Source organism: Cervus canadensis, chromosome 32 (genome assembly GCF_019320065.1).
Source record: "Cervus canadensis isolate Bull #8, Minnesota chromosome 32, ASM1932006v1, whole genome shotgun sequence".
Lineage (NCBI taxonomy): Eukaryota > Metazoa > Chordata > Mammalia > Artiodactyla > Cervidae > Cervus > Cervus canadensis.
This window is the reverse complement of record NC_057417.1, coordinates 22,635,335-22,647,649: the sequence shown is the minus strand read 5'-3', so window position 1 is coordinate 22,647,649 and position 12,315 is coordinate 22,635,335. Positions and strand designations below refer to the sequence as shown.

The following is a 12,315-nucleotide window of genomic DNA, read 5'->3' as shown; positions in this document are numbered from 1 at the left end:
AAACTATTTATTTCTTTATTTATTTGGCTGTGTTGGGTCTTAGTCGCAGCATGCAGGATCTTTAGTTGTGGCATCTGGGAGCTAGTTCCCTGACCACTGACAGAACCCAGTGCCACAGGATTGAGAGCACAGAGTCTTAACAAACCCCTGGACTGCCACAGAAGTCTCCCAATTATTTTCAGAAACATCCTTTCAATAGTTTAATAGTTTTTATTTATGATTCTTCTGTTGCTTTAATGCTTAGAAAGGCAATTCCTACTTAGAAGATTAGCTACATATTGACATGTAATTCCTCCGTCTTTTGAAACAGTTAAAACATATACTGTTATATGGACTAAAGACCAATGATACTTATAAATATGGGTAAATGAGGGAAAACCCCAAATAACCAAGGTCTGAATCAGACCAATAAGCCTTATTGGGTGCCTGCCTCACGTGCCAGGATCACTAGAAATCTCAGTGGCTCTCAATCTTGGGCGAGCATCAGAGCCACCTGGAGGGCAGATTGAACCCAGAAAGCTCCAAAACCCAGAAAGCTCCAAAACCCAAAAGCTCCAGCCTGGAGCTTTTGATTCAGTGTTTCTGGGGTGGGGTCCAGGTGTTTGCATATCTAACAAGTCCCAGGCAATGCTGATGTTGCTGGTTCAGGAATAAGACTCTGAGAACCTCTGCTGAGTTTTCCATGCTCCATATTTCACAGGCAGTAAAATCGCTTTGGGGATTCAAGCATTCGCTGTCAATCTAACAGGCCTCGTGATGGGCATGGCTGCTGAAAGCTATTTAGGTTCCTAAGATGATTAAGAACAGCAGTTTTGGATCCCAAACTTCGATAGAGTGGCACGTTGACAAAATATTGAGGAGAGAACCATTCTGTTGGTGCCAAATTTGATGTAAGAAGAGACTCTGCCTGCTGGAATGCAAGTTATCCTTAAAAGAACAAAAGTCAAAATCCCGATATTTTCTAGGTCTTGGTCACATGCAACAAACACCGCATGTGAATGAATATAATTTCTTCTGTCTCACTTGCTTTCCCTGCAAGTTTTATCCAAGGTCGACCTCACAGGGCAGATAATTTACAATTTCACAGATGAACACATTGTAGATACTTCATAGTTATTTGACTAGCTGGGGACTATATTTACTTTCCTTTCATCTTCTTTTTCTAATTATACAAATAATGCATGCCCATTGTCAAGCTTTTGAAAAATACAGAAAGATATGATCACTCTTCATGCTATCACATATGGAACGTCACTGTCAATATTCGGACATGTTTTTTCCAGTTCTTTCATGCATAACAGATTTGGCATCATATTGTACCTGGAGCTTTCTGGAGTGTTTCTTTCCTGAGCACACAGCTGTGAGATAAACTAGACCTATTTGTAAACAGGCAAGCAAAAGCTCACTCTGGAGCATGCACAAAGAGCAGGAAGCCCTGTGAGTTTCTTTGTTCTCAACCTCCAGCCCCAAACCTGTTCCCACACAACCAATGCCATCCATTGAACAGATCCATTTGCTTAAATATTGATGTGTTTCATTTCTTAAATCAGAAACTGTAAATGAGGCACTTCCCTGGTGATCCAGTAGTTAAAGATCCGCCTTGCAAATGCAGGGGGACTTGGGTTTGATTCCTGATCAGGGAACCATGATCCCACATGCCACAGGGCAACTAAGGCCCATGTGCTTACAACTATTGAGTCCACACACTTCAGAACTTGTGCTCCTCAACAAAAGAAGCCAATGAACTGCAATAAAGACAGAGCACAGCCCAAAGAAAAAAAAAAAGAAAACCTGTAAATTAGTCAAATCTTAATGAAGTTTGATTATACATAAGATAAAAATGTGAGCCAAGGAGCCAAGGTGTTCTACCCGTACAGGTACAGGTAAGTCCCAATGGTAAGACACCACTGGCTCCTCTCCTAGCTAAGGGTGGGACTCATCTCTCTCTCTCTCTTCAAAGCGAGAAGAGTTTAACAGAAGTGTTGGTTGGACCTAGATCACCAGAGCGGCATGATCTCCTGTGATGCTGGTCATTACCTCTGCCATTTGGTCATTACCACAGTCTGCGGGCTCATGGCAGAACACAGCTGTGCACAGCGCTGGAGGTCATGGAGGAGGAAAGATGAAGGGCTGTTGTGGGGACTCAGGTGAACCCAAGATGCAGATGCTTCATGGCATGGAAGCATCTGTTGCATTAGATACCTTCTTGGGTACAAGTGGCCTCATGGTGTGTGGTGCAAGTGATTGTCAGAATAAAGTGACTTTGAGGACCCCGCTGCTCTGCAGTTGCAATGGAGCTGAAGTGTTGAGCATGAAAGCCCTCCCCCACCCCCACCGTGCATCTGGCCCTCTCACCCCTCCCTCCCCTCCTCTCCACCACTAAGGGACACCAAGTTCTGCTCAACTACATCACAGCAATAACAGCCAACACACGGGACTTTGATGAATAAAGGAGAAAAATACAATAAGAATTCCACACGTTATTATTTGCTACATAAGAGAGAGGTTCTGAACTGGCAGCCAAGAAATCTGTGAGCCTCACACCCAGAGGACTAAGTATCCAGGGAGGACGGACACTCTGGGGCATGGCCCTCGTGTTAGTAGCCAATCAATTCCACCTTCACTGACACGAGTTTCCCACAAAGAGCCAGGGGCTCAAAACTTTGGGGATGAGCACCAACTGATAAATAGCCCTTTTTGCAGAATCTCATTTGATTTTCTTCTCCCCTTGGCCCTGTAGGCTAGAATGCCAGGAATGAGTGAGCCCTCGAGAGAAGCCTTAATTTGCAAGGTGAGCCTAGGGCCTGGTAGGATCACTTCTCAGAACACAGAGAACATCCATGGTCAGTTTTCCTCTAAGGTAGGGAGAAACCAAAACCTGAAAAAAATGAAAGGCCGTGACAGCAGTGTCAGGCCAGGAAGCTGAAGCCAAATTACAGCCCCATTCCCCTTTGTGGTCGGCAGTCTCTGAGGTGGTCCTCAATGACCCCTCCTCTGGGTATTCACTGGGAGGAGTCCTCTCCCGCCACTGAAGGCGGATGCCCTTTGTAACCAATAGGATTGAGGTATAGTTGAATTACAATATTGCGTCAATTTCTGCTGTAGAGCAAAGTGACTCCGTTACACATATATATGCATTCTTTTTCATATTCTTTTCTATTGTGGTTTATCATAGAGTATTGAATATAGTTCCCTGTGCTATACAGTAGGACCTTGTTTATCCATTCTCCATGTTTGCATCTGCTAATCCCAAACTTCCAACCCAACTCTCCCCCACCCTCCTTCCCCTTAGCAACCATCACTCTATTCTCTATGAAGGACTGTCTTAAAAGTCTTTTGTAAAACCCATAGTGACTGTTAGGCTACGGGATAGGTAACAAGTTTTTACTAAGTATCTGTTGGTTTTATGCAAGATGATAGCAGATTAAGACTAGAGGCACACTCCCAGCTGCAGTCCTTTACTAGACGAGAGAAGCACCTTTAATTAAGGAAGAAAAGCACATCAAGGAGTCAAAGAAACCACCCTGTGTTGGAATGGTATTTTACATGTCTAAACCATAATTCAACTTAATTTGACAAATCATACTCAAATTTTTAAAATAATTATTGATGAGCCATTCCCCAAATTCCATAATCACAAAGTAACATTCATATTTTAAAGTTAAAGAATATAAAGAAATGACTTATAGCACATCAAAATAATTCAAAGGTCATTGTTACTTGGAATTTCTAAGACAGCTTGCAGATAGAAACAGAAGCAAATTGAGAAGTATCAAATACAAGTTTTGAGCTAAAACCATTCTGTCCTCTTGAGAGATAGGATCCAAACACACAAGGCAATCATATCCTCTCAGCAAGGACCTCCTGAACCAGGAATGGCAGTGAGCACAGGCAACACCAACATGTCCTTCCTAAGTGTCTCCAGGAAAAAGGCTTTTGTGAACCAGAAGAGGGGGAATCTCATTTCTCCAAAATGCAAAACTATTTTTGAAATAGGGAATAAATAGGGAGATATTTCACTCTTCTAAGACTTAAATGAGTACAGTTTTGATACTTGTTTTCAGGGGACCTAGTATGATCTCAACTTAGTTGTCCAGTTCAAGGAGTGTATGTCAGTCGAGCCCAGAAGAGAGCTTCACATGCTGAACAGAAGCCCCAAATTCACAGTCAAATGTTGGTTAGTCCCAAACCCATGTTTACTATCAAATCTAATATTTAAACAAAGTCTTAACTCACCTGCCAGAATATGCTGTCTATTGTGTTTCCAAGAAAACCATCGCGACCTTCTGAAGACACCAGTTTGGGGCCAAGAATGGTCATGAATTCATCAAAATCCACCTGGCCATCCCCTGGAAGGAGAAGATATAAATATGAGTTGAAAAGTAGCTCAAATTGACCTACCCAATGTTTATTTAATTATTTCACTGGAAATATGAAATAAACATCTCCATGAAATAAAGTCATGGAATAATTTGAAATAATGAAATAAACATCTGGGAGTGGATGAATAAAATAAACATGAAATAAACATCTACATGCTTTTCTCCATGGCATGACCTTGATCAAGGAAGAGCTGGAACCATTTCTGAAAATTGTGCAACACTCTTAAAATACTAGAAGACAACCAAGAAACTGGCAACAATTAGTACCTCCAATACCACCTATCCCTAATCATTTGTTAGTATTTATATCTAAATCCCATCCAACACCTCCTACAACCTCACAGGTACTGTATTTCCTGAACCCCAAGTTGCCTAGCTATACAGGAGAGAAATCACACCTTCATCCAAATCTCTTCCTTCATACTGGTCAATCACACATATATTTAGTCATCAAGTCTCACTGATTTCACTTCTTAAATAGCTGTAGCTGCTCTACCTTCTTCATTAATTCAGTTGCTAATTCAGTTCCAAAAACACTGTGGTAGGAAAATGCTTCCAAGAATGTTCTGATAATAATTACAGTGTTACTAGTAAAATGATTTCTGTCCTCATATTCTCACCTCCACACTCTCTTCCACACAGTTGAGTTTACTTCTCCCAAAGCATATCTGATCCTGCTTTATAAATTTCAATGGCATCTTTGACCAAAAATAAGGAAGCCACCTCAGAACTCACCCACCTCAAGTCCCACTATGCCCTTTGACACCTTTTGCTCCCCACCTCTGCACAAGACGCCATGCTATTTCAGAGCTCCAGACCTCTGTACACGCTGTTCCTTCCATTTGTTTGCCGGGTGATCTCTAACTTGTTTCATAAGATGGAGCTGAAATATCATGTTCTCTTTTGGTATTTTTCCTGACCCTTTCTCATCTCATTAGACAGAGCTGGGCAAACTTCTGTCTCTCCTACTAACTTAATGTGCACCTGTTTAGAACTGATCACCCTCTATCTCAGCCACTAATGTGCATGCCTGTCTCCCACCTAGATTGTGAGCTCTGCAAGGCCAGGGACCCAGTCTGAAATGACTCTATATTTGATACCACGGTGGGCATTCAACATGCCCTTAGAGAATGAATGATGTCTCTTGCTTGTATTTTCTTTGCCTTCCATGAGCCTTTGCTGAAAACCTGCTTCCAAAATTCAGGTGGATGTCATCATCAAGATGTCAATAATTCAGAAAAAGACAGTCCAGGAACAGATCCCAGTGTAGATAAAACTTCCAAGAGGATAGGAGAGGCGTGACAAGTCAGTGGGAAAGGGAAGACTGAGCCACCAACTAGGGCGGGGCAGTCCAAGGACTACTGAGAAAGGGATGTACCTCTTACCGTTCAATAAGATGAAAGGATCTAAAACTTCACCCTGGCTGGTCATCATCAGCTGACAACAAGTTAGCATCTTGCGTTTCAAACTAGCGAATACTTCTAAAAGGAACACTGTTCGATGCTGGCAGAGATGTGGAGAAGACATGAGCTCTCTTCTGCATCCCTGGTGTGCTCACCCTGAATACTGACTAGCAGGATTCAAGATGCTGTGTCCTGCTGTTTCATTTTCACTTAATAACTTCACTTTTAAAGAAAAAGACAAAGCGAGGAAACTACCTTAAATGCAGTCCAGGATGTTTACCCAAAGATAAATCATCCAGTATTTGTGAAAGTAGAAAGCTGGAGGAAGCTGAGAATGGCCCAGTCTTGCTGGTATTCACACTGAGTTAGCACCACATGGCTCCCAGTTTAGGACAGTCGCACTTGCTATATTCATGCACTAACCCGCTGCTCACCCCAAGTTGCTCCTGCTAGTCAAGGCTGGCACTGGGGACTTCCCTGGTGGTCCAGAGGTTAAGAATCAGCCTGCCAGTGCAGGGGATGTGGGATCCTTGCTCTGGGGACTAACACTCTACAAGCCACGGGGCAGCTAAGCTCCTGAGCCAACTACTGAAGCCCGAGTGTCCTAGAGTCCATGCTCTGCAACAAGAGAAGCCACCATAATGAGAAGCCTGCATGCTGCAACTAGAGAGTAGCCTCTGCTCACCACAACTAGAGAAAGCCTGCATGTATCAGTGAAGAGCCTGTGTGCTGCAATGAAGACCCAGTGCAGCCATAAATAAATAAACAAAAAGCCGGTGCTGGATGGCCAAAAAGGCTCAGACCAGAAGATGCATTCTCAAGAGAGCAAGTGTCACCTTCAGTGAGATGGAAAGTGATTCTTAGGGGACAAAAAATACCTGAGGCATTACAATGGTTAGTGGCCCTCCTAAGGTCGCAGTATGTAAAGAGACATATGCACACTATATCTGTGCTATTAAAATGTCATGGGGTTGGGGCAACTAGAGAAACAAGTGTCTTAAAAGGCACCTGAGCAGGTGAGTGGCAGAACAAGAAGGAGGAGCAGGACAAGAGGAAGAAGAAGAGAAGGAAGGGGAAGTAGTTTGAGAAATACTAGACTAGATAGTGTCTCAAGTACAGTAAGTCCCCTCCATGCCGATCGTCAAGTTGTGAACATTCAAAGATGCAAACGTGCATCTGGTCCCAGCAAGGAACCAGAATCTGTGCCATCGACGTTAGGCGAGAGTGAAACGCAGCTTGCCCTCCGCCTCCTGTTGCTGACAATCCTTCAGTTCCACCATCTCCCACCTCCTCTCCCTCCTCCAGTTGGTAACCCTTGATGCCAGCCCCTGGATTCCAGCTGTTGTGCTGTACTAGTGTAAGATGAGAAATGTTTTCTTTATTTTTTGTGTTTGTTTTTTATGTATTAGTTGTGTGGAAAGCATTATAAACCTATTACAGTACAGTATGATCTAGCTGATTGTGTTAGTTGGGTACCTATGAACAAATGAGACTTAAGAACAAATTGGACTTACTAGTGAAACCTGTTCATATGCAGAGGACTTACTGTACTATGGTTCTCCTTCTGAGACCCCCTTCTGAGGTGCTTGTCTAGTAACAGTGGGCATCATCCCAACTGTCTGTCACCCGGAGCAACGTCCAACAGTTCATAAAGGTTTAGAAGCTCGAGGGTGTGGATAATTTTTTTATAAAGAACTCATGAGACCCTATCTAAAATACATCCACTGGGCTGGGTCATACAACCTCCTGGCCAGGCTATAGTAGGCACTACATTCACTTGGGAGCTGAATGGAATGGGGGTGGGGGGGGGGGTCCAGAGCATGTGCAATATATATTTCTCAGTATATTAGGCACCTGAGAACCAGGAGGATGAGGCTGTTTTTAAACAATCTATCTTTCAGGTAAGAGGAGAGTGATCACCCACCTCTCTGAAACTTCCCCCCAACCCAGGTGTTGGGAGAGCAGCATGTGGAACTGGGGTCCACATGGAACCCTAGTCAAAGTCATCAGGGAGCACTCACAGATGGTGCCCTTGGCTGAGAACATCAGCCTCAAAGTTGGCAAGTGGAAGAGACGCTTCCAACCATAGCCTGACCTCAGTGAAGGGAGCAGCTTTTTTGCTACTGAAACCCTTGACTGCAAGGGAAGTGCTTGGGTCATGGTGGGCAACCCCAGGGGGGTGCTAGCTACAGCGCAGGGGCACAGGGGACTTGGCAGAGCCTTTCTGCTAGTTGGAGGAGAGGTCTGGTTCATGGAAGGATTTGTTTCTATCTACTAAGCAGAAGACATTTGGAACCTCAAATTTTTTATTGGTCAAAATGTGATTCTCCACTGCCTTCCTCCATTTCCCCCCCCAACTATCAATGATCCAAGGGAGATTCCTGCAGGCCCATAGTTGGAGAAATAAGAGGGATGCCTCTTTGACTTTCTCTATGTCTCTTGGGATCTTCTCAGCTCTGGCTCGGGAGCATGTATATATTGCACATTTTCTGCAGACCCTCAGTACACAAAGACTCCTCCCTCACATACACAGCTCAGCACTGGTCTTTCCAGGAGTACAAGATTCTATTCAGATGGAGACTGAATAAAAGTCCCCTTCAGCAGATCCTAGTTTAAAGGACAGGCAGGACTGGGAACACCCCATAAGCTATCAAAGCTGCTCCTAGCACTCTTCCCCATGTCTCCCCACCCACCCCACCCTGCATCCATCCCAGGAGTGCTGAGATGAGTACAATTTCAGAGATATCTCCCTAAGTTCCTTATATAAAAAACCAGCCACTGGCCAAGGCAAAGTCTGGGAAGTCTGGTGATGATCTTAACATCCAGCATACTGAGTGATACCATGGCATCATTGAAAGACATTGCACAGCCTGGTTCATTGAAGTCTACCAGTGGCCCATTTTACAGATGAGAAAACTCACACACAGAGAGGCTCAGTAACTTGCAGAAGCTCACACAGGGGAGCAAAGCAGTGATTCCCAACCCCGCAGTTCGCCTATGCTTTTGCTGCCTCTCAGGAGGCCGGGTGATGTATGACTCTGTCAGCAACACTCATTCATCTGAGCCCAGCGGTCCCTGGCTGGGGAGTGCTGTGGCTCCTGGCACAAAGAGGCAAATTGAAATCTAAGTTGTCTTTTTGCCTAGATATCGAGTCTCAGATCAGCTGCTGGAGGCCTTTCTTAAGCATTTAAAAGAGTCATAATAAGTAATAGGAAATATTGATTTAACATTTACCATATGCCAGACACTGAACTCAAGGTCTGACATATATTATTGTGTGTGATTCCATCCCAACACTGTGAATAGGTTCTGCCCTTCCACATTCTACCCTTGAGAAAACTTCAGCAAGAAGAGGTTAAAAGGAGCTAGATCAAGGCTCAGCAGCTAGCATATGCCTGCTAAGGGATCAGCTTGGAACTCTTGATATTAACCCCATGTTGCAAAGCCTCCCTCTATGTCAGAGGTCCCAGTATAATTCCTGCTCCAGGTTCACACCTCTCTGCAACATCTGAGGGTATAATATGTTTTCCTACCTAAACTTTTAGGAAGGAATTTAGTGGGAACTGGGAAAATGGCCTTTAGAGGCTTTAACACAAATGACCACTGTCTGAAAGCTCTTTGTTCCCCAAATTGCCATTCTGCCTGCAATGAGGGTCTCAGTAATTCTCCTTGGAGGGTCAGTTCTCAGAGGACCCAGGTCTCTCCCATACAATCCTATAGGCACCCTCTTCCACCACACCTGGCAGGGTGACATCAGGCTGGCATTCTGGATTCACGTGTCCCCTAGAGACAAACTGGGCATCCTCCCAGACCGTCCCCCCCTGACCCTTCACAGGATGCAGCGAACTCCGAATGCAAAAACTTCATTAGGTTAAATCATTTTACGAACCTTTAACGGTCAAGTAAGTGCAGAGCGAAACAGTGAAACTCACTTCAACAAGGACTCATTCCTAACCTCCCCCATGCTTCCAATATCATGATCCACTTAGCAAGACAGGCAGGAAGCTAACCTGCCCAGGACCACATCTGATTGCTTCCCACTGCTATGTAAGTCAGAGTAATGAACTTGAACGAGGGCAAGAAGCTGCGGGAGGGCCAGGACTGCACGACATTCGTTAAGACCAACCAGGTGAAACTTTCACCAAAAGGTAAAATAGCAACAAAAATCCCTGCGAAATAAAAGGAAGGAAAGGCATATACAGAAAAAATGATGGGTAAAGAAGGGTAATGAGGAGATAGCTTGGGAGGAAGAAGAAATGTCTGCTTGAGACTCGGTTCCAATCAACTGACTCAATTCCAAAAGCACAGAGATGTGAGGTGCATGGTGGGGCAAGAGAGGGATGAATAGACACAGGCTTAGCCTCCAGGAGGTTGCAATCCATCACCCAGGGCAGAATCAAGTAGGGGCTGGGACTGACCTAAAAGCATTAAGCTAGGGCAGCTCAACGGTAGGAGCAAAGGCTCTAATTTGGAAATTCTCAATGGCTCAGGAGTGAGCTGAGAAATGGAATATTTCCTGCCATATCAGTAAACAAGGATATCACAGTCATCAGCAATTGCAGCCCTCCAACATGAGCCGGTGAGCCCTGAGGATATTCAGGACTGAAAAAAACATCTGCCATCTAGCAGCCATCAGATTGCGGGCACTCCCTGTGGTGAGCCCTGAGGGAACATAGGATGTGAAAATACAGGATACTGGCCCCAGATAGCTCAGGTACACACCTGAGGAATGATTCCAGTGAGCTTAGACTCTTGCATTTTCCCATACTTAGAAAAGTGCTAAATTCCTTAACTCGAGATATCTGGTTTTCAATTATTAATAATCTTTTGATGTTCCTGATTACCTACCCTTTATTGAAATACTGTTGTTGTTGTTGAGATGCTAAGTCAAGTCAGACTCTTTGTGACCTCACAGATTGTAACCCAGCAGGCCCCTCTGTCCATGGGATTTCCCAGGCAAGAATCCTGGAGTAGGTTGCCATTTCCTTCTCCAGGGGATCTTCCCAACCCAGAATCAAACCCATCTCCTGCCTTGGCAGGCAGATTCTTTACTGCTGAGCCACCAGGGAAGCCCCTTATTGCAAAATATCCTAGCTATATAGCCTACGTATTTAGTTCTTCCCCTGGTCTCCTCACAGTGGTTTCTCAGGGCTCTCTTTAATGCTGTCTCCTGGGCTATAGTCCTCATTTTGCCCCAAATAAAACTTGACTTGCAGCTCTCATGGTGTGCACCTTCTTAAAAGTCAGTAGAACCCTTAACCCGTAAGGGAGGGGAGGTTCTAACAAGTTGAAAGAGGAGATGAGCACCCTGAATACCTCGTGGACCCCAGGAAGGATGTTGTGTGACTGAAGCAGTAACCACCCTCACTTCATGCTGGAACAAGGACTCCTATGGGAAGAGAACAGGACAAGATAAGCCCTGCTTGTCCCTGATGCAGTCAGTGGGAAGTGTCCAAGTGGGGAGTGAGAGCATCACCCTATCCACCAACTCCATCCAGTGAAATTTTTATGCCTAATGCTTCCACATTAACCTCTTATAATGTGTTAGGGACTGAACTGTGTCCTCCCAGAATTCATTGGTTGAAGCCCTAACTCCCAGTGTGACTATCTTTGGAGACAGAGACTTGAAGGAAGTGATTAAGGTTAAATGAGGTCATAAGGGTGGGGCCCTAATCCAATAGGACTTGTGTCCTTTTAAGAAGAGAAACAGGGACTTCCCTGGCAGTCCAGTGGTTGGGACTCATGTGTCCACTATAGGGATCATGGGTTTGATCCCTGGTTAGGGATCTAATTTAGACTTCAAAGCGGCTGGTGACACAAGACAGGTTCTTCCTTGTGAAGGCTTGACTGTGGGCAGCAGGCCAACTCAGCCACTATTCTGAAAGGACTAGCATGTTCTCTCCATCCTCTGCCTCTGCGCTCAGAATTTTACATACTTAGGTCCTCCTCTTCCCAAACTGCCCCATCCTCAACCTGCCTGTCAAAGCAGCACCAAGGCCCAGACAACCCTAAGCAATGCACCTGCCTCCAGCAACCCAGCATGCTGGAAAGCCTGTTTCTCATGGGAGCTGGACATTTAGCAGAGCTTTAACATCTCTTACGTATCCTAGAATAACAGAAAAGATGCTTTTACTTCTGCTTTACATCCAAATGGGAAGTTGCAATTGACCACAGTAGAAAGTGGGCTTCCCAGGTAGCACAAGTAGTAAAGAACCCACCTGCTAATGCAGGAGATGTAAGAGACATGGGTCTGATCTGTGGGTGGGGAAGATCCCCGGAGGAAGGCATGGAAACCCACTCCAGTATTCTTGCCCCAAGAATCCCATGGACTGAGGAGCCCTGAGGGTGGGCTACAGTCCACAGGGTCACAAAGAGTCGGACACGACTGAAGCAACTTAGCACGCACACATGGACAATAGAAGGCTGAGGGATAGTGAGGATAAAGAAAGGAGTTGGTGAAGAGTGGAGGCATGTCCTCGCCTTGGCACTGCTCACTCTCACTCCCCTTCCAAATAGGACCAGGAAGTAAT

At 44.9% G+C, this 12,315-nt stretch overlaps 1 protein-coding gene across 4 annotated transcripts in view; it reads right to left on the bottom strand.

Annotated features, from left to right (window-relative positions):
• Positions 1-12,315, bottom strand: part of CALN1 (calneuron 1) — a 490,771-nt gene that overhangs the window by 176,968 nt on the left and 301,488 nt on the right. For all 4 annotated transcript variants that reach the window (XM_043456427.1, XM_043456428.1, XM_043456429.1 and 1 more), the window contains one exon: positions 4,237-4,349. In XM_043456427.1, the coding sequence (XP_043312362.1) occupies positions 4,237-4,349 (113 nt within the window). The remainder of the gene's footprint in view (positions 1-4,236; positions 4,350-12,315) is intronic.